We start from the raw sequence: 21,369 nt of genomic DNA on the forward strand, positions 1-21,369 counted from the left end.
GTTGGGAGTAGGCCGGGATGCAAATTTCGTTATCCATTCAATAGGTGAAAGAGTAGCGCTAGTAGTTGATAGTCCTTGTAGAGTGACGGGAGTACATGGGCTTTGGAGATAAAGGCGGGGCAGCAGTAGATGGTGATGACTACGAGGGTGGTATTGATGTGGTTATGCACAAGGTAGATGCAGTAAGTCCAGGCTAATCCAGGGCTGGGGTACTCAAGCTGAGGCCTGGGTAAGTCGGGGGAGGTGGATACACCTAGTTGGGTTGCCGACTTGCCAGGGTAGGGGGTCCAGTTCATGGTCAGCCAATTTGAAGGAGGCAAGTGTGTCGGGCAGGGAGCACGAGAGGGAGCGTGGAACTAGGCAACTTAGCTAGTAGGTGTACACGTGAGTAAGGGCGCCAGGGAGAGGGGATTCTCGCATGGATCGAAAAAGTAGAGCATGCAGTACAACAAAGATAAATACAGGTCTTAGATACAGGTATGTTAAGTGCTGCGAGCCTCAATAATAGCCTGAGAGTGTGGATACCCGCCGCTAAGCGTTGGGTATGTCCGGTAAAGCAGAAGAAATACAGTTGTACAATAAAATCATGGTGATAATAAAAAGGTATCTGCATAAAGCTTGGCAGTGGCAATTAACAGGCTATGGGTGCAGTATTATGCAAGCTGCCTGCTATATACTGTGATGACAAGGCAGTAACAAGTTACAGTAGTTAACGGGTAATGTAGGCAATAGTTAGCAGACATATTTAAAACACAGTGGAATACAAAGCTAGCTAGATCGCTGTAGCGGGGCACGGGCTTCTTACCATACATAGTGAGTGCCCTCAGGGTACAGTACATGGTCTAGTCGTGGGTCAGGCCGGCTTAGATGGTGGGCAGGAATTCAGTGTCTATGGTCCAAACTGGCAGATTTTAGCGAGTAGAGTTGGGCTGGAAGAATAGCGCAGATAATGTCCAAGTGTGGCGAATAGGCCAGGGAGTAGCGCCCTGCTGCCCTTGCGGCACCGACTTGTGCTAGGGGCCTAAGGCGTAGGGGCACGCTTCCACCTTCTGGAGCCCCCGATAGGCTATAAGGCCTTGGGTGTACTGGTTGCCATGCAACCTGACTAAACAAAATAACCAAGGCTCTTAGGTGTGGTGGCCAGCTTGGGTAAAGCAAGGGACTCTCAGACTGCAGAGTTGCAATTCCACATGGTATTGGGCAGCGGGGGAGGCAGAGCGGGAGTCTCAACCCAAATAGCCAGCTTCAGGCACAGGCAATCTGGGTGCAGTTGGCCTGATCAACTGTTTGCGCTTTCGTATCGGCGGCTTCAGTTGAGGTATAGCTGCTCCTGCAGCTATGGCTTTTTCGGGGCTCCTGCCCTTACAAAGAGGGACTCCCCCCAATGCAATGAATGTTAACCCTTTCCCAGCAATACAAGAAAGGTATGTATGACTTTTTGGAGGGACAGTTAAACACAAAGCCAGACGGTAAGAAGAGTCTGCAGGGAGCCAGGACAGCCAATGTTAATGTCATTTGAGCAAAGTCTAGGGGAGTGGAGGCACTTCTTGAAGATAGGTAAATGTCTTGCGCAACGTTAGATTTTTTTAAAAAAAATTTTAATAAAGAAATCACTGTAAGGCCACATTCTACAATTAATGGCTGGTGGCAGTGGTTTACTTTTTCCTACCTTTGTGTGTTTTTACCGCAGTATAACACCCATGGGTGGCCATTTTGTCAAAATGACCCCGTCTTCTTTTTTCGCCATTTCGTGTTGGAAAGGTGCTTCTTGAGATTTACTCTGCGTGCCAAACCAGGTTTGGTCCCTTAGTTAGTATTGTCTTTGGCGTGCTTCAGTGCTGAAACCCGCCTCTGGCTCCCGCGTGTCTGGCAGGGCAGGAAGCAAGGGAGGCGCCTGAAATGGCCTGTGCTTAGTCTCATTGGTTACAGGAATTCCCCCAAAGGTGATTGACCAGCTGGCAGTCCTTGGAGGGCAGCCACCCTGCTGTGTGCTAGGCTGTCAATTAATGGGAACATCTTGCATAAAAGGTGAAATCTTTTGCAAGGAAGGCAGAGTCAACCAATGGACGAAGGAACCGAAGAAAAACTGGAAGAGAAGCTTGCTGCACCGTCCTGGACCATTGGTTTGCCCAGTGAAGCACTGCTGCGGTGCTGAAACTCCAAATTTTGTATCGACTAGAGAAGCCCGTAAAAGACAACTTCTTCCCTTGGGTTGGTGGGACCAACTGACTCCCAAGACGAACTTGACTGGAACCCCTCTCCTTGCTGGCTGTACTTCTTCGCTGGTGCTGGAACCGAGTGCCAGGGGACAGGAACCCCAGGAACGAGTGAATCCTCTTTAAGTCAGACCAAAGCTCCAGGAAGATCCGAAGGAGCCTCCCGAAGCAGGGTGACCCAAGCCTGTGCCACCTTGAGAGAGTGCTGGACCCCAGAATCAAGGGGAGCACACAAGGTGTCCAAGAACCATGGTGGTGCTATTTGCTAGTAGCTGAAACCGTGAAGTGCCGCTGATTTGAATTAAGCCCATTGCCGCCGACGCCCTTCGAAATGCAGGAGTCCTACAGACGTCCCTGTTGTCCCCGCGGCTGAGGCCCAGGAACCCAGGAACTGCAACCATAACAGAAGCCAGCTGGACCCTTTTCTTCAGACCTAAGGTACTAACTAGTGGTACTTACCTCTTGTGTGTAGCTTGCTTGCTCTAATTGGAGACTTACAGTAGCTGCCTTTTGCAGTGTCGCTTGCATCTTTGCTTTTCACATGCATTCCAGCGTGTGACCCTACAGTGATTCTTTCCTACAAACTCTCCATTTAAGGTTGTGCAAGACTTTTGTGCCATCTGCCAGAAGTGTCTCAGCTCCCCTAGACATTTTCAATTGACATTGGCTTCCCTGGCTCCCTGCAGACTCTTTTGACCCTTTGACTCTGTGTTCATCCGTCCCGCATAGGTGGTACATAAGTTACTTGTATTGCTGGGAAAGTGTTAACCTATGCTTTATTGGGGGATTGTGAAAGTACTTACCGGTTCAGAGAAACTTGCTAACCTTTGTTTCCTTCCCCCAACCTTATCCCATGACTTCAGTACTGCATTAAGTGTAAAAGTGATATATCAATGTCGAGAGAGAGAGAAAGACAGAGACAGAAAGAGACCCCCAAAAGGCCATCTGCTTACTCAACTGAAAACATGTATTTTTGAAGTGTTTTTATCGTTGCATCTGGCCCTTTCTAAAGAAAGCTTATTTTAAAACTGGTAAATTAATAAAAATTAATAAATAATTATTTTAATGAGACACCTTGAGTATAAGTGTTATTTCAATACTTTTCACTGTGAATCTCCATGTTACATCTCTAGAGCTCACACTGACCCCTCTTGAGATAAGTCTGGCTGCTCAGTCACTCTAAAAAAAACGAAGACCGGGCCATTTTGACACAATGGTCCCTCCTGGGAGCTATACTGCAGCTGAAGATTCAGCCTGCGGTAGAAAAGCACAATGGTAGGAAAATTAAACCACTGCCACCAGCCATTTAAAGTAGTGAGGGTAGCATAAAAATGTTACATGAGCAGGTAGGAAAAGGGGCTACTAAGTAAACCCCCAGCACTCCACATAGGATGAGGTGTGCTGGACCTACAAAGAGAAAAGGTAACTAACATCAATTTCACTTTAATGTTCTTGGGAACTGTAGTTCACCCGAGAAAAGGTATTTAAACCTCATGAGAAATCTAAAAGGATTTCTCTGTGTCAGTGCACTGAAGGTGCTGTGAGTCACCATACAAAAAGTAGATGCTTATTGAGTTTATCAGACTCCAAAAGCAAAGGAAACACTATTCCAAATCAGATCCAAATACATGAGAGTGTGAGAAAAAAGGGCTCACTCACTACACGGTTAAAAACAGTCCTAAAGTTCAGAAAAAGAGCTGTGGGGTCTCTAAGGTTGAAGGGAATTAGCAAAGAAATTCGAATTCTCCCTAAGAGTATGCTTCGGTTGTCGAAGGGCCTTCAAGATCAATGCCAAAACGACACTGATCTCGCCAAGGGTTCTCAATGTTTTTGCGAGGCCGAAACCAATCCCAGGCTCTTGGGCGCACGAGAACTGAGTGACTCCCAACACCCTGCCAGCTTTGTTGGGCACGTTGGGCTCGCTAGTCTATCTTGTGACCTCTCAAGGAGGAACCAGGGAAGAGTCCCACTTTTCCAGAGACATCTATTTTTTGAAAGAATTCCCCCGTATTTTTCTGCCAAAGTGTATTTGGAAGGTGAACAAACTTGTCTGTCGGGCAAATATACATTTCAGAGCTTCTTTTTCAAGGAAGAGGACTAGTGTCTGGATTTGCTCCTCGAATGTGATCTTTATCTAGGTTTATATTTTATTTCTACAGTGACCTGTCGACCATGTCAGCTTTTCTGCTGGAACACAGTTGCTTCAATGGGGCGGTGCTGGGCAATTTCAAAGCTAAATGCTATGAGCCAATTTCAATGCCTTTGATGTCCCAGTTTGGTATGAACAGCAAATGGCCATGGCGTAATCGGAACAGGGGCAGCAGAGACAATCCTTGTGAGAGTCCGTCAGTGACATCATAGTGTAGCAGTCTTACAATTTTTTTTAAACCCGATTTAGGCTATCGACATATTGGATATTTGAGGTCTTTGAGTACGCCAGTAAAGATTTCTCTGAGGCATTAAAGATCGTTCCCGAGAAGCGTGCTAAGCATGCAGAAAAGTAAAACAGACTACACGGCGCATAATGCAAGTTATTTGTACAGACAACTGCGTCATGTCCGGCCTCAAGGATAGAGCAATGAGGGATCTCTACACCAATGCCACATCGCACCCCATGCTGTCGAAAGTTAGAGATTTTTTACTGCAGGAAACTAGATCTAAGAGGAGCAGTCCGTGGAAGGACACAATCCATAAGGAACTAAAATTACAGCAGCCATCGGTCTAATCTCCAAAATAACAATGTAGGGTGCTAAAATGCTATAAAAGGATTGCAGTGAGAAGGGGACTTCCGTTGATGCCGTTCTGTCCACACAACTAAGTCATAGATTCAGGAAAAACCAAAGGGGGTTGGGGGAGGGAGGACCGATTAGGGCTCCAATAAAAAGGGACAGCAGAACCCCTCAAACAATGATGGAATTTGGCTTTAACCCAAGAACCCAGGTACCCATGGCAAGGAAAGGATGGCTGCAAGCGTGGACTTTATACTCTACCGGATATCTCTCCCTGTGCAAGCTTTGGAGTGGGGCCAGTGTACATTACTGAATTGATTTTAAGGCCCAGCCTTTCAATTCTCTAGGAAGCTAGTATCTGTCTCAGACGACATTCCGGCCTCTACATTATCCATCCAAAGGGTACCAAAGGAGCAGTAATTGCAAAAGGGGCAAGACTTCGGGCCCGATTCATGGAAGTGTTTATAATGGCGCAATCCCAGAGGAAAAAGTTACATGAATCAGGCCCTTAGTGTTTTATCCATAACTGACACCCAATAAACAGATGGCTTGAATGTGCAAGATTATTTTCTCTCTTTTATATGCCCCGTCTCCATGGCACCAGTACAAAACGTGGATCTCCATATTGAGAAAACTGGAGGTTGTCTGTGTTTCTCTTGCATGTGAATGAAAGTCATGGAGGAAAAACAATTGGAGGCAGGTATTGATTGCAAGGAGTGTTGTGGGCAGCAGACACATTACACAAGGGCCCACACCCCCAATCTGTTAGGCAGAATTGCATGCAGTACCCTCTGGGACCACCATACACAATTAGGACTACAGGTGTAAGCAAGACCAACCTTTGGTATCAGTCGGTACCACAAAGTTTGTTGGTAGTGAGCTGAGCAGCCAGGCTTATCTCAAGAGTGAATGTGAGCAGTACAAGTAATTACACAGAGGTCTTTCAATCACAGTAGTTCAAGTAGACACTTATACTCAAGGTTTCTTGGTAAAACACGTATTAATTTATTACACAATCATTTAGAAAACATTTCACTAGAAGGGGGCAACTTATTATTATATACCAATACACTACAATTTAAAACTCTAAGCTTTAGAGACAGTTTGAGCTCCCCTGAAATAGAAGCCAAATGGCAGTTCAATTACTTAGCAGTGAGCAAAAAGGACAAAAGTAAGTAGAATAGATTAAATATACTTTCTAGGCAGTGCAAATAGTGTTAGTTCACCAGAAGAGTTCAATTCAAGTCAATAGGCCAGGCCAAAGTGAATGGGCTAGTGTTCTGGATAGGAAAAAGCAGTTCTGGTATCAAACAGTAAAGTCTTTGCAAAGGTTCTCGGAAGTAGTTTAGGCCAAAAAGAATCATTTGTGGGGTCACAAGCTGATTAGGCTTGCAAGTTGGGAAAGTTTCACGAACTTTCACTGCGAGAGTGGCGTTCTCCCAATCGGGTTGGCACAGTACCTTTATATGAAGAAACAAATGTTGCTGAAGTCGTGGTTCCTGGTTGTTCTTGCAGATCTCGCTGTTCCTGGCCCTCAGTCGTGGGGACAAGCGGGAGGACGTCGGGGGAATCCTGCACTGCACAGGATCTTTGAAGAAAGCAAACAAAATGGAGTCACTTCAGTTCCAGTAGCTGTAGATTCAAGAACACAAACTGGTGTCCCTCTCCCTGGTTAATCCTAACCAGCATTGAGAATGGTATCCAGGTGTCTTATGAGTTGATTGGTCCCACCAACTCAAAGGAAGAAGCCATCCTTGAAGGAGCTTCTCCGTCGAATGGAGTTTGGCAATTCAGACCTGCAGCAGGGCTTCACCGGGGAAAAACAACGGTCCAGGAGTTGCAGCAGCCATCCTCTTCCAGCTCGTCTTCGGTTCTTTTGTTCCAGTGGTCGACTCTGCTTTCCATTCCAAGACACTCACCTTTTAAACAGTTCTCTCCCTTTCATTCCAGCCTAGCTCTCCCTGACCCAGCAGGGTGGCTGTCCTTGCTGGACAGTCAGCCAGCCAATCACTCCAGAGTGCATTTGGATCTCCTAGGAGACTAAGCACAGGGCGTTTCGGGCACCTCCCTCACTTCCTGCCCACCCCAGACACTCGGACGCCAAGGGCGGACTTCAGTCCTGAAGCCCGCCAAAGGCACACGAATAAAGGGACCAAACCTGGTTTGGCACGCAGAAAAACACTAGAAGGACTTTTCCAAAAAGAAATGGTGAAAAAAGAAGGCCGGGGCCTGTATAAACAAAGGGGCTTAAGGGGCTTAAGGCACATCTTGAAAAACATGGCTCCCATGATTTTTAGCTCCCGGAGTTCGCGGTCGGGAAAAATCATGGTAGTTCGTTGTAAAACCTCTGCCCGAGCCTTTTTAATAGGAAAGCGTAGCATTTGACTGCTACATGAGTATTTAGACACAGGGGATACTATGTAACCCCTCCAGCACTTCGATTGTAAGATGGTGTGTGGTGGGTCTATGAATTTGGAAAGACTAGTAAAGTCAATTTCACTGTACATGCTCTGATCTCAGAGAAGGTATTTAAACCTTTGGGAAGTCTAAAAGACCTCACTGTGTCACTGCACTGAGGGTGCTGTGTAACATGAAAAGATGATGCCTATGCAGTTATCTAAAACTCCATAATCAAAGAACACAAGTGTAAAACAAACATCAAAATACGTGAGTGGGGAAAAAAGGCTCACTCTTTCCAGGTAAATAAATCAAGTCCTCAAAATCCAGCAGAGTTGCTGGGGGTCTCCAAGGTGAAGGGAATTAGCACATTTATGAGTATTCTCCCTAAGACAGTCCACACCCAAATTAGTTTCATAAACAAGTAGTAGTAATCCAAGCCAAGTACTAGATGGTTAACTATGCACAGCTTACAACTCAAACAGTACACAGATTTCAGACAAAGACAGCGGATGGAAGCAAGGGTGCAGGAGAAAGTGTGTGAGTAGATGTCCACACTTGCATTGAGGATTTCTTTTAAAGGTCTGATGTAAAGATCAGTCATCCCGTTACCTTTCTGTGGAAGCATCCCAAAATTAGGACAGTAATGTACATACAGGTAGGTTTCAATTTTCCATTTTGATTTGCACCACTAATGGTACAGAGCAAGGAAACACATAGCCCAATCTACTTGAAAAAGAAAAATCACTTGATAAAGGGTAGAAGTATGCACCACGAGACGATCTGCGTTAGGGAGAATTTCCATTTTCTGTGCCAATTCCCTTCAACCTGAGAGACCCCCAGCACTTTTGCTGGACTCTGGGAAATAGATCCATTCACTCAGGAGACCAGATCAAAACATTCCAATCACTCATTTTTTTTGCTCTGACGTGGGAACCCTGTTTTACTGCTTTTGTCATTTATTTTTACTTCAATGGAGACATATATAAAGCAAGAGACAAGAGTCAGCAGCTACCCCTGTTTAAAGACAATGGTCAAGGTTGCAGCAGAGAACTAGATTTAGCAAATACTAGTCATAAGCCATGGTCAGAAAAATGTATATATAATATGTATTATTGGAACACACATTTAACAGTTAGTAGGCCACTAAATCACACTGGGCCTTAAAAGAGACATACATTAGCCATACTATTTAGAGATGATAGTACACCAGTATTGACAATATTGGTGTACTATCATCTCTAAATAGTACTGAATATTTGCACAAAAAGTATTACTACTAACCCTCGCTACAATGCAGAGTCTTGCATATTTTTGTATACATTTGCCCTATTGGGCTAATGTAGGTCTTTTAAGGCCCAGTGTGATTTAGTGGCCTACTAACTTTTAAATGTGTGTTCCAATAATAAATATTATATATACTTTTTTCTGACCATGGCTTATGACTAGTATTTGCTAAACCTAGTTCTCTGCTGCAACCTTGACCTTGGTCTTTAAACAGGGGTAGCTGCTGACTCTTGTCTCTTGCTTTATATATGACACCCTCTTGAGTCAGGCCCCCCCGTAAACAAAAAAAAAAAAAAAGAGGGTCCCCCTTCCTGCCCCCCCCCTCTTTCTGATTCAATTGAGTCATACTTTCCTCCATGTATTTCACTACAGGCATATAATAGATTTTTGCAGCACACAGATCTATGTTCAGTGCTGCTGGAGAGTCCCCTGGGGTTCCAGTTTTACTTCTTTCTATTTTTCCATTAAAACACATGTCAAGGGTAGCAAGATTATTTTTCTTGCCTTTTCTTTTGTGGGATCAGCGCACACCACCTTATGTGGGGTGCTGAGGGGCTACAGTGTAACCCCTTTCCCACTGCTCCTGTATCTTTTTAGTTACAGCAATAAACAAATGTAAAGAGCTGGAAGTGGATACATTTTTCTACCATTCATGTGCAACTCACTCGCAAGCAGTTTCCGCAGCTGCAGTGAAGCACCCATGGGTGACCTTTTTTCGCCGTTTTAGTTTTGTGCGTTTGTTCTTGGCCCTTCATCTACCATTCCAGGTGGGTCTTCGGGTTTTTCCTTCAGCGGAATTCGTTTGTGAAGCCCGCCAATGCTCTAGTGTATCTGCTGAGGCAGGAAGTGAAGGAGAAGCCCAAAACTTTGCTGGCCTTTTTCTGAGGGTATGCCTGGCTGTCCTGGAAGGACAGCCACCCCCAGGTGATTGGCAGCTCCATAGGACTGAATGAATGGGTTACTGCATAGAAGGCAAGGCTTTTGGGACAGAAAGTTAGTCAACCACAGGAACTGAAGATCCGAAGAAGACGACGACGACCAGAGACCCCTGCAGCACCTACAGCACCCGCAGAAGCACTGCTGTGGTACTGACCCCATTTTCACATCAACAGGGAAGCACTGCCAAGGACAACTTCCTCCTTTGGGTTGATTGGCACAACTAGCCTCAAGACCACCTTCAATTTAAGCTGTGCCCCGATGTCCTGCGACTTTCGTGGGCTGCAGAACCCAAATACTCTGGGTACGTCGACCATCTTGGAGCGCATCATCATGCTGTGATCGAATCTTGCTGGAATTCTAAAGAATCCGTGTGGACCTGCAGAAACAAGAATCCTCTCCCCAGACTCCCCTCACCAGAGTGCAGGACTTAGTAATTAGGAAGATTCCAACTGGCGGAGATCATCTGCTCATGGTGCTGATCAACTGGCGGAGATCATCTGCTCATGGTGCTGATAAAAAGGTGCCAAAACCGCAAACCAACACAGGAGTACGAAGAAACCTTTGCTGGCAAGTCCCTTTCTCGACTACTGCTGCAGGGTCCCATCCAGAGTCGCTTCTTTCGTCACCACGACGAAGGAACATGAGACTGGGTCTGCATCTGTGCATTGTGAAGACGCCCAGCTGCATCATCTTCATCACTCTCTAGGACTGTGGGGCTCCTGGTAAACTTAACGTGAGCCATTTGTGTTGCTCCTTTGTTCTTGGAGTGCTGTTTCTGCTGTTTGGGTGTTCATCCAAAGTCAGTCACACAAGCCTAATAGCCTCAGCACTTACAGGGAGGCTTCTCCGAAGTCACTGTGCCCTTTTTGAATCCAACTAATGTATTTACATGTACAGAGAAGATCAGAACTGCTGTATACCCATTGACTTTGGTATTGCTCATTTCTCTCCAAAACCTAACCTGAAGAACGCTTTTCTAGTTAGGGAAAGACTGCTTAAGCCTTACAAGTTTTGAATAATAAGTGGTACAGCGTTACTTGCTAATGTTGGTTTCTACCATTATTTAACTACCTACAAGAAGGAATTGCTAAGTTATTTCAATAAGTGCTTTCTTACTTACCTATTGAAGTCATTCATGACTGGTTGCAGGAGTATATTGTGATTTACTCACATGCTTCATTTCATCCTATTATGTGTGTGTTTAATGTTATTAATTGAAACTGCATTTCTATTGATACCCATTGTCTTGTGTATATATAAAATAAGTATTTTGGGTATAGCTTAACGTGTGTACGTTTCTCTTTGTATGTTCTGATTTCTCTGTACTGCTTTACAGCTCACATTCCTCCTCCGAAGAGTAGCCTGGCCGCTCTGCCATTCTACCAACCTTGGGTAGTACAGGCCTATATTAGACATTGGGTCCTTGAAACGAAAAGAAGTCTTAAAGAGTCCAACCCTAAGTGGACTATAGAAAAACGTACTTAACAGTCTGAGGTAAATATTCTTGCAATTTTGAAGGGGACTAATCGTACAACTAAACTATTTATCATGAATTGTATAAATAAATACTCCTTAAGCGTTCAACACAAGTGCATGCCCATACGTAGATTTTATTTTTGAAAATATAGAATATAAATGTAAAAACAATCTGATTATGGCATGCAAATCTACGATGTTTCCTCGCAGCAATTTGCTACAGGCCTACTATTTATTCCTTCTTTCTTTTTTTTTTTAACATTTCAACCCATAAAATGCAGGTGAGATCCTGCACAGCCCCCTTGTTTCCCCCACCTTTTTAAATAGCACTGACCCCCTAAAATCTAAATTTGCAGTCAAAAGTGGTAAAAAAAACATGAAACATTTGCCTCAAACAAACTGGCCTGCGAGGAAATGGGCTAGGTCCAGGGCATGCATGCATTAGAATAAGATCTGTGTGCTTACCAGCACTGTAAGATGAGCAGATCATTTGGACTCCAGGTCGAGGGCGTTCTGTAAATTTCATTGGCCGGGGACTAGAACAATACAAACATGAAAAATCATCATCTCATGACGTCCTCTTTTAAAGAATGAGATTACGTTAATGGTGAAAGCACGATAAACACATAAAACAAAAGGGTTACAAATGCGTTTCACATCTTGCTCAGATGGGAGTTTTTCAGAGAAAACTGAAATATAAGATCGATCCGTGTTAGTTTTTCTACTCAACAATTGAAGCATAACGAAAGTCATGCAACTAGAGGAACACATTAAAGTTACTCACTGTAGTGACTGAGTACTCATAGTCCTTAGTCCCCTTTCCTCCATACTTGTGGGCGTCCCCCAACATGGGGACAGTCCCAGAACCTTTGGCAGCGAAAAATGAACTATCCCTTTAAATTTAGCATAGCGTGCGGTGGCGGGCCCCAGGTGTGGGAACACCACTGAGGCCCTGCTCTCCGGCGCCTCACCTCAGTCCTCTTTTTACACATCAGACACTTGAAAACCTGGCCAAGCTGACAATTTTAACACCTAGCATACAAGCGGGGGAAGGTGGGTGAGACGTTTGGAGGAAAGGTGACTTAGGTCTACGAGTACTCCGGTCACTACAGTAGTGAGTTACTTGAATTACTATACTTTCATCACTTTACTATACTATAAAGGCTATACTCTTCTGGAGAGGGGTGTGCGCTAGCAAAGAAGCACCCAGACAACAGTAGTGCTGTGGTATAAAAGTAAAAGAAATATCAAATCAAGGTTCTATACAAATAAATAAGTGTTTAATCATATTGAAAATAGAAACACCCTCATAAAAACAGTAAAATCCCATCCCAGTAAAAGAAAACCCCAGTAAATACCCAGAGTTTTCCAAGCACGGACTCGGGGATCGAACCTGTGTTGCTTCATGTCGTTTTGCTTCCAAGGCGAGCACGTTGCCACTGAGCTATCCTCCCCTCTAGGTACCTTAAAACTACACCTGGGGACATAACCCTCATCAGTGCCTTGAACTACAGGGGGACTTTAATATCTGGTTTCATGTGCCCAACAACTGCATGATCCAACCCCTAGTTGACAGTCTGGAGGCTTGCAACCTTTCCCAGCATACCACATGTCCCACCCACACTGGCGGCCACACCCTCGATGCAATCTTCAGCTCCACCAACCTGGTCCCTGTATCCAGTCCCAAGAACCTCAGCTGGACAGACCACTCAGCCATTACTTTCTCTGTCTGCACGCCGCCCCCACAGTCAAAGCACACCCTGCCTCCACACAACTACAAATGCTGGAACAAAGTCACTATCCTACCTAACCTGGCTGAAGCCCTGCTACACACTCTACCAGCACGCCCAGCTTCAGATAGACCCTTACCAATCGAATCCTTTGACTCCCGACTTAAAGAATCAATACTTCCTCTCGCCCTCTCCAACCCTGCTGCCACCCGCATAGGACACTCCCCCAAATGGTTAACGCCTCACAAGGTTTTCAAAAGCCAAAAATCACTCTCTCAAATGCAAATGGCGTGCATCCAAAACCCCTCAAAGCAAGTCTGTGTTTGCCCTCCATCACCATAACTACAAATCTGAGATCCAAAAAAGCTTACAATAAAATAATCTTGTACTGCCGCAGCAGCAGCAAAGAGCTCCACAGGATAATCAACGAATTTGTAAAGCCTGCATGCACCATTGCCCCGACCACGTCCACGCAAATGCTCTGCGACTCCCTCTACCAACACTTCCACAACAGCACTGGACAGGATGGCCAGCCTTAATGCCAACCTTTCCATCCTCACGGCCTGCCCAACACCCGCTCTGAGATTCTACTGTTCTGACCCCCGTAATGCCATAATTCAACTCTTTCAACCCCATCTCGAGCGAGGAGTTCCTGAAACTACTGTTCAGCAGCAGACCCTCCGGGTCACCCCCCCCCCCCCGCCCTGGACCCTTGTCCTGCCTCTCTCAAAGAAATCTTCTCTTCCACCTGCGCAGAACAAGCAAGGTCCTTACTCAACAACCACCTCACCTCTGGCATCTCTCCAGAACCTTTCAAAGTAGCGCTTGTCAAACCCCTTCTGAAAAAAGCGTCTCGCGACCCCCTCCAGCCAATGAATTACAGGCCCATGTCCAACACCTGATTCCTGGCAAAACTCATCGACCGGTCTGCATACTCTCAGCTCAACCATTTTGCAGAATCCAACAACCTACTGGATCGGGCTCAATCAGGGTTCTGACCGCGCCATGGAAGAGAAACCACTCTGATCGCGATCCGGGATAACCTCAAAGTCTTGGCAGATTCTGATGGATGTGCAGCCTTTGACACCATTAACCACTCAATCCTCTTCGACCAACTCCATGCCCTAGGAATCAGAGACTCTGCACTCAACTGGATTACTTCGTTCCTCAACAACAGGAAACAAATCCCCTTCCTTCCCCCTTTTCTCTCGACCACTCGCCCCGTGAACACTGGTGTACACCAAGGAGCTTGCCTCTCAGCTCTACTTGACCACCCTGCCAGGGATCATCCATGCACACAACCTCACCTGCTATAACTACGCTGACGATACCCAAATTATCCGAAGATGCCCCAAAACAAGCTTCTATCCACAACCCAACCTAGCAACTTGCCTCAGAGACATAGACCTATGGAATGCAAGAAACACTTCCTTCTGAACCCTGGAAAAACAGAACATGGTGTAAAGCAACGTAGCTCTACTCCCGCAACCACTCCCATGGCCCCTCTCCCTCGGCACTCCCCCGCCTACCTCCAACATAGTCAAAAACCTTGGCTGCACAATGGACTCAGGCCTAACCCTGTCCCACCAGTTCAATGATGTATCCATATCGTGTCACTACCACCTCAGACTCCTGAGACGCATCTTCCTTTACCTCACCTATCCCAACAGACTGGCTGCTATTATGTCCATTGTCATATCCAGACTGTACAATGCAAACTCCATTTATCTGGGTGCATCAACCTCCTAACTTAAACTCTAAAGAGCGCAAAACGCTGCCGCCGGACTCCTCCTTGCACTGCGACGAAGGGATCACATCTCGCCTGTTCGGCGCACCCTTCACTGGCTCCCTATTGGACGAAGGGCCACATTTAAAATTCTAAAATTCTATGCATCACCCACTGAGCAGTACACAAGACCGGCCTGACATATCTACAAGAAAAGATTATGCCCTACCTCCTAGCACAACCCAAGGTCTAGCACAGCCCTCCTGCAGGTGATTCCTGCCTCCAATTCAGCCAGGATTGGAGGGACCGCCTTCTCTAGCATGGCACCAACACTGTGGAACTCACTGCCTCCCCACATTCGACACAACTAGGACTACAAGGGCCTTCCGTAAAGCACGAGGAGTAGCGTGAGTACAGAGTATCCAAGCAGGTAAGATAGATAAGACTATACACATCCATGCACCTTCTCCGAGAGGGGAGGAAGGGCGGGCGCATGTGAATCTAAGCAGATAAAAAGATCAGAAATGCGATTACGGCGAGTAATGTATCCTTTCTGAGGCTTGTGTAATCTGCTTCGATCACATGCTGTGCATAGATTAGAGAGCAGTGTTAGAAGAAGGTGGGATGTGAGAAAGGTCATGAGCGAACAAATGTCTTAGAACTGCTTGTCCCATTTCAGTAACTGTCTTCAAATGAGTGTCAATGCAGTAGTGCCGAATAAAGGTGTGAATAGAGCTCCATGTAGCTGCTTTGCAAATGCGGTCAAGGGGTACATTTGCAATGAAAGTCAGAGTGGCTCCAGTACCTCTTGTAGAGTGGGCCCTTGGCGTAAAAGGCAGTGTTTCATCTGAAAAGAAATAGCACAGTTGGATACATCCGACTATCCACCTAGAGATGGCATTCTTAGATATGCGATCTCCTTCTCTGCCTGGGGCTATGGAGACGAACAGCTGATGTTAATGTTAAAGGATATTTGTACCGTGCACTATTACCACCGGAGTGGTCCCCTGCACACTCTGAAAGAGGAGGGGAGGTCGAGTTAGTGTGGGGGAAGCGGGAAAAGTGGAAGAGAGCAGTGATGTGCTGTTGGCGGCCTCAGCCCGGTGGGTCTGTTGGCTGGGCATGGGGTGTTTGCAGCCATTAGTCGTCATGTACTGTTGTGTGAGTCTAGGTGTGAATTTTGTTTTGTTCTTGCAATGTAGTGAAGTTTGTGCGGTTTGTTATGCTGTAGGTTTTTGGTTGCGTTTGGTCTGGAGTTTGAGAGGTGTATGCAGAGAGTGAAATTGTTAGTGGAGTTGGTTAGTTGGCATTTCTATCCTGAATTGAGGGGCGGGGCTTGCGTAGTGTCCCCTGATGCGCCTCTGTCCGGATCTGGGCCCGTCTGGCATTCAAGGTCCCTTTCTCATCTGGCCCCCACCTCTATCAGGCTCTCTCATAGTCCCACCTGTCCTCCCATCATACTCCTATGGCCAGTGCACCCGTCAATGTCAACAACTCAGATAGTGTGGTGGTTGTCAATTTCTCTACAAATCCACAACACTGTGGTACCTGGTGGTAACTAAGGGCAGGTAAGATGTTGAGTGGGGTTGGCTGGGGTAGTTGACTTGGTCTCCATGTGCGTCGCCTGCGTTATCGTCTGTCCGTAGTCAACCATCCAGGTGCTGTGGGAGCTTCCCAGTCAGTTCTGGGGTTGTCCGTGTCCTTTCCCGTTTAGTCATCCTTTTTCTTTGTTTCGGTTTTCAGTTTGAGTCTGTGGTGTTGAAGAGCCAGGTTTTTAGTGATTTTCTGAATTTTAGGTGATCTTCTGTGTTTCTTATTTCTTTTGGGATGTTGTTCCAGGTCTTTGCGGCTAAGTGATAGAAGGAGGTGCCTCCAAGTTTTTTCTTAAGATATGGTTTAAGTTCCAGGCGGATTTCCTTGCTTGATCTGGAGGGGTCTTGTTGGTTTGTAGATTGTTATTTTCTTTTGTAGGAGTTCTGCTCCTTGTCCGCTGATTGCCCTGTGCGTTATGCACATTGTTTTGAAGGTGATGCAATGTTTTACAGGGAGCCAGTGTAGTGTTTTTAGGGCAGGAGTGATGTGGTCTCTTCTGGATAGTTTGAGTAGTCTTGCTGCTGCATTTTGGATCCGTTGTAGTTTCTTCAGGAGGTATTCTGGTATTCCGAGGTAGAGGCTGTTTGCATAGTCGATTCTCGACATGATGAGGGCAATGATAGTGAGTGTTTTGTGCGTGAAGGAGAGGAAAGGTAGAATTCTTCTGTCTTTCTTAGCGGTCTGGTCTTGTCTACATAGTAGAGGACCGCCATCCTCACATCTAGTGTGTGGAGTTTCACCTCAGCAGAGCTTTTGGGTTCTTGGCAGAAGGCCGGTAGCTCAATAGACTGGTTAACATGGAATTTGGAAATGAACTTCGGTGAGAACCTAGGGTGAGTGCGTAAAACCAGTTTGTCCTTATGAATAGTAAAGAAAGGATCCTGCACTGACGGAGCTTGAATTTCACTGACCCTTCTTATGGAGGCGATGGCTACTAAGAAGGCAGTTTTAGAAGTCAGGAATTTCAGACTACATTTGTGCATGGGCTCAAAGGGAGGTCCCATGAGCTTAGCAAGTACCAGAAATTAAGGTCACAACCTGGTGTATGGTTAGAAATTGGAGGGTGGAGTCTTTTTACCCCCTCCATAAATGCTTGGAGAACTGGCACCTTCCACCATGACACCTTGTTATGGGAAGTGGTGTCGGCTGATAAAGCTTCCAGGTGTACTTTAAGTGAGTTAAACACTAACCCTGCATCCAGTAGGTGGAGCATATAGGTGACCACACTAGAAAGAGTACAATCAACGGGGTCGATTTGCTTATTCTGGCACCAAATTACAAATCATTTCCATTTATACTAGTAACAGTGCCTCGTGTTTGGTTTTCTTGACTCCTTCAAGATATCCATTCATCTTTGAGGTAAACTGAGATGTCCAAACTCTACTTCAGGAGCCATGCTGCCAAGTTCATTGAGTTGGGTTGAGGATGCACTGTTAGGCCCTCGTGCTGGGAGAGTAGGTTGTACTGGCACGGGAGTTTGATGGGTTGCACACCGCGAGCTTGCGTAGGTGTGGATACCATGGTTGTCTCGCCCACATAGGAGCTACCAGGATGAGTGTCATTGGTTCCCTGTGGATCTTGTTCACCACCTTCCTCATAAGAGGGGTTGGTGGAAAAGCGTAGGCAAATATCCATGACCAAGTCATCCATAGGGCGTCCCCCTGGGAGCCTTGCTGGGGTAACCTGGATACGAAGTCTGGGCATTGCCTGTTTTCGCTTGTGGCGAATGGGTCTATAGTGGGGAAACCCCACTGAGAGAAGAAGTCTCCTACGACCTCTTCGTGTAGTCGCCACTCGTGTTCTTCTGGGAGGGGATCTCTTCTCAGAGCATCTGCTAGCGCGTTTAGTTCCCCTGGAACATGTTGGGATGACAGGTAAATCTTCAGTTTGAGTGCCCATTTCCAAATTTTCTGGGCAAGCTTGGACAGATTGGGAGAACGAGTGCCCCCTTGTTTGTTGAAGTAAAACATTGCAGTCGTGCTGTCTGCTAGGGTCTGTACTGACTGGTTGGATAGGAGGGGTTTGAATGCTCGAACTGCTATGAAGACTTCCAGAAGTTCTAGCAGATTGATGTGGTTCTGAGCCACTGTGTGCGACCAGAGACTCTGAGCTGTGTGGTGAAGGTAGTGAGCTCCCCACCCTGCCAGGGAGGAGTCTGTTGTGACAACACCCTGTACCTCTGGATCGTAGAAAGGTTTCCCCTTAGTCAGATTTTCTCTTGTCCACCAGCGAAGACTCTGTACTAGTGTTGGCGAAACGACCACTTGATCGTCCGACCAACCACTTGCTTGAGGCCACTGTTTCGCCAACCATTCCTGCATGGGTCGCATGCGCAGGCACGCGTGGGGAACCAGGTAAATGCAAGATGCCATCATGCCTAGCAAACGCATAGCTTTGCGCACCCTTATTTGGCGACCGGCCTGATATTGAGGAATTTGCAGCAACAAATTTTGAATTCTTTCCTCTGATGGAAAGGCCAATACCTCTTGAGTACTTAGGACAGTTCCTAAGAACTGTTTTGAGGTGTTTGGCACCAGGCTTGACTTTTTCTTGTTGATTGAGAAGCCCAACTGGAAGAGGAGGTTGATTGTTCTTTGGATGTTTAGTCTGCAAATTAGGGGGGTGTTAGGATGTATAAGATATGTTAAATGAAAAGTAATTTGAAATGTTTTATGATATTGAGATGAGACATGTTGTCCACGTTCAGTGTATAATCAGAATGTTCCCATGTCATCATTTGCCTGTGTGTCTGGAACGTGGATCCTCAACTTCCAGAGGTGCCAGGTTCCAAGGGAGAGAAAGCAGAGAAGACCGGCTGCTGTGGACGGTTGTCGAGTCCCTCTCGGGGGTCGTGCTGTAATACTTAAATAAACGACTTCTTTGCGGCACACTACAAGGTTTCTGGTGGTTTCCCTAATCATAACAGCTGGCGACGAGGATAATGGATTTTTCAGACGACCCCCGGCCCGATCCTAGCGAGCAAGGCTACGGATCATAAATTAACTGTGAGCGGCCACGCATTGACATTTTCTCGAGAGCCACATGAGGAGAACTGTTTTTAATACAGGTACCGGCAATGTTTACATTCATTTAACATTTTCTGCGGAGCGGTGGAAAAGTGGCCAGCGCGCAGTGTTTATGTTTGAAGCTGGAACAACTGCGCGTGTATCCCAACGTGGCGCTGTTGCTCGATTCTACGCGCACTGCTGATGTTCCGAGGCAGGACCCAGTGACGCGACTTCAGCGGAATTACTTCTACCAGCCCTAAGCCAGCGATTGAAAAGCGGACCTTACGGCGTGACGAGCGCCGTGTTTGACACGTCAACACGCAGCAATAGGAGAGTGCACACAGGGCGTGTTGGCCATATTTGATGTATGCAAATCAAGATTACTTTCGGCACAGCGGAATGTTCATCGCCGCATTGTGAGCCGGCTAGCAGTGGTTGGTAACCAGCCGGACGTCGGGCGATCTTGCACGCTCTAACGGACTTTGCGAGCCTCGCAAAACGGCCAAACGGCAGACGATTTCACATACTCTAACATCTCTGGTGAGTTTGCAAATGATATACATTTAATATACAGGTGTGTTTGAGGGATGTATGTCGATTAAATCAATCGTACCACAACTTAGTGACTGCAGCCACTGACATCACGCAGGGTCATGGCAAACGTACCGGCTCCAGTGTTTTTCCTACCACTACCTGGGGAACCCAGAGTACGATGGGTAGACTGGAAAGAAGGCTTCCACAAGTATGCGTTAGCAGTTTTTGGTCCCAACTATTCTAATGAGCGTAAAGAAGCTTTGTTGTTTCATTGACTTGGGACAGCAGGTCAGGAAGTTCTGAGAAAATTACCAGAACCCATAGATATGCCAGATGCAGGCCCATATGAGAAGGCATTAGCCAAATTGGACAAACATTATAAAGTAGAGGAAAACATTATTCTCGAGAGGTACAAATTTCCCACCAGGGGCCAGAAGAATGGAGAGAGTATAGAAGATTTTATTACGGCTCTGAGGGGATTGGCGGTGAAATGTAGATTCAATCACTGTCAGGAAGAACATATACGTGATCAATTAATGATCAAATGCAACAATGATAACATTAGAAAAGAGCTATGGAAGGAGAAAGACCCCACTTTGGATAGAGCTATAGAGATTGCAAAGATGGTGGAACACACCGATAAATGTATAAAGTTACTCCAAGCAGACAATCATTCAAACAATGAGAAACCCAAGTTGGAGGAAAGTGAGGGTGCAGTTCAGAAAGTATCAAAGGTTGCTCAGAGGATGAGTTCAGGACTCCCAAAGCGACAGATGCAGTTTGGGAAAAGAGGCGAGGATCGACAAGAGAGTAAACCACCAGTTGGGAAAGGTTGGAATCGTCAATGGTCAGCTAAAGACAACAGAAATTTTACCAGAGAGTCTAATTCCTCCAGAGGCTTTAGAGAAGCTATGACAAACAGACTCCACGACAAGGAGATGCTTCCGGTGTGGGAGTTTCTCACATGTGGCATCTGACAAGGATTGTTTCGCAGTGCACATTATATGCAATAATTGTGGCATGAGGGGCCACATTGCCAAATGTTGTAAAAACTTTAATTCCGGGGGCGTGGCTTGGCGCCATGGTGAACGGTCGGGTCCGGTGAGAGCTCCCGGCCGCGAGCGAGTATTACCTAAAATGCCCCAGTAAACAGCAAGACTAGGCGAAGGAAAGTGTTACCCTGCAAAGCCCGGAGGCTCGGGCTGCTCATGCTTTAATTTCAGCAGTTCGAAGTGGGGATTGTGTCGGGCCCGTCTTCTCCCAGTAGGAGACTCCGAGGTGCGCGGCGAGCCAAGATGGCGGACAGTGGCCCGACATAACGAAAGCACCTCCGATGTACGAGCGGATTTGGAACTAAGGGAGCCTCCCCCTCCGAAGCACACAACCGTGGACCCTCCCGGAAGAGCCTGACTGGTAGCACTGCCTGCACCACCTGATAGCGGAGACGTGAGCCGAGCCCGGCCCGAGGATCATCGGCGCGGGATCTCCCCTCCGCCGGAGTTCCCGAGAGCCGGGGTACAAGTCCTGCTGAGCCCCGCGACACCCACAGCCACCCACCCCTCGGGGGGCTGCCGGGAGGAGTGGCGACGAGCGAGGGGCCCGCACGATACTCCGCCGAACACGGAAACAAGCTGAAGTCCCCCCCCCTCCCGCGGCGGACCCAAATCTCCCGCCACCCCTGCATAGTTGGGCCCGCGCCCGCCCCCCTATAGCTGTTGGCCGTCGTCGGGAGAC

General features: G+C 46.7%; 1 protein-coding gene across 2 annotated transcripts in view; it reads right to left on the reverse strand.

The window, feature by feature from the left end:
• The window catches only part of PHIP (pleckstrin homology domain interacting protein), a 2,101,228-nt gene that overhangs the window by 1,916,565 nt on the left and 163,294 nt on the right, over positions 1–21,369 (reverse strand). For both annotated transcript variants that reach the window (XM_069606291.1, XM_069606290.1), the window contains exon 10: positions 11,510–11,580. In XM_069606291.1, coding sequence (XP_069462392.1) covers positions 11,510–11,580 — 71 coding nt within the window. The remainder of the gene's footprint in view (positions 1–11,509; positions 11,581–21,369) is intronic.

The sequence above is a fragment of the Ambystoma mexicanum genome, chromosome 4p, assembly GCF_040938575.1.
Source record: "Ambystoma mexicanum isolate Mex_15411 chromosome 4p, UKY_AmexF1_1, whole genome shotgun sequence".
Classification (NCBI taxonomy): Eukaryota; Metazoa; Chordata; class Amphibia; order Caudata; family Ambystomatidae; genus Ambystoma; species Ambystoma mexicanum.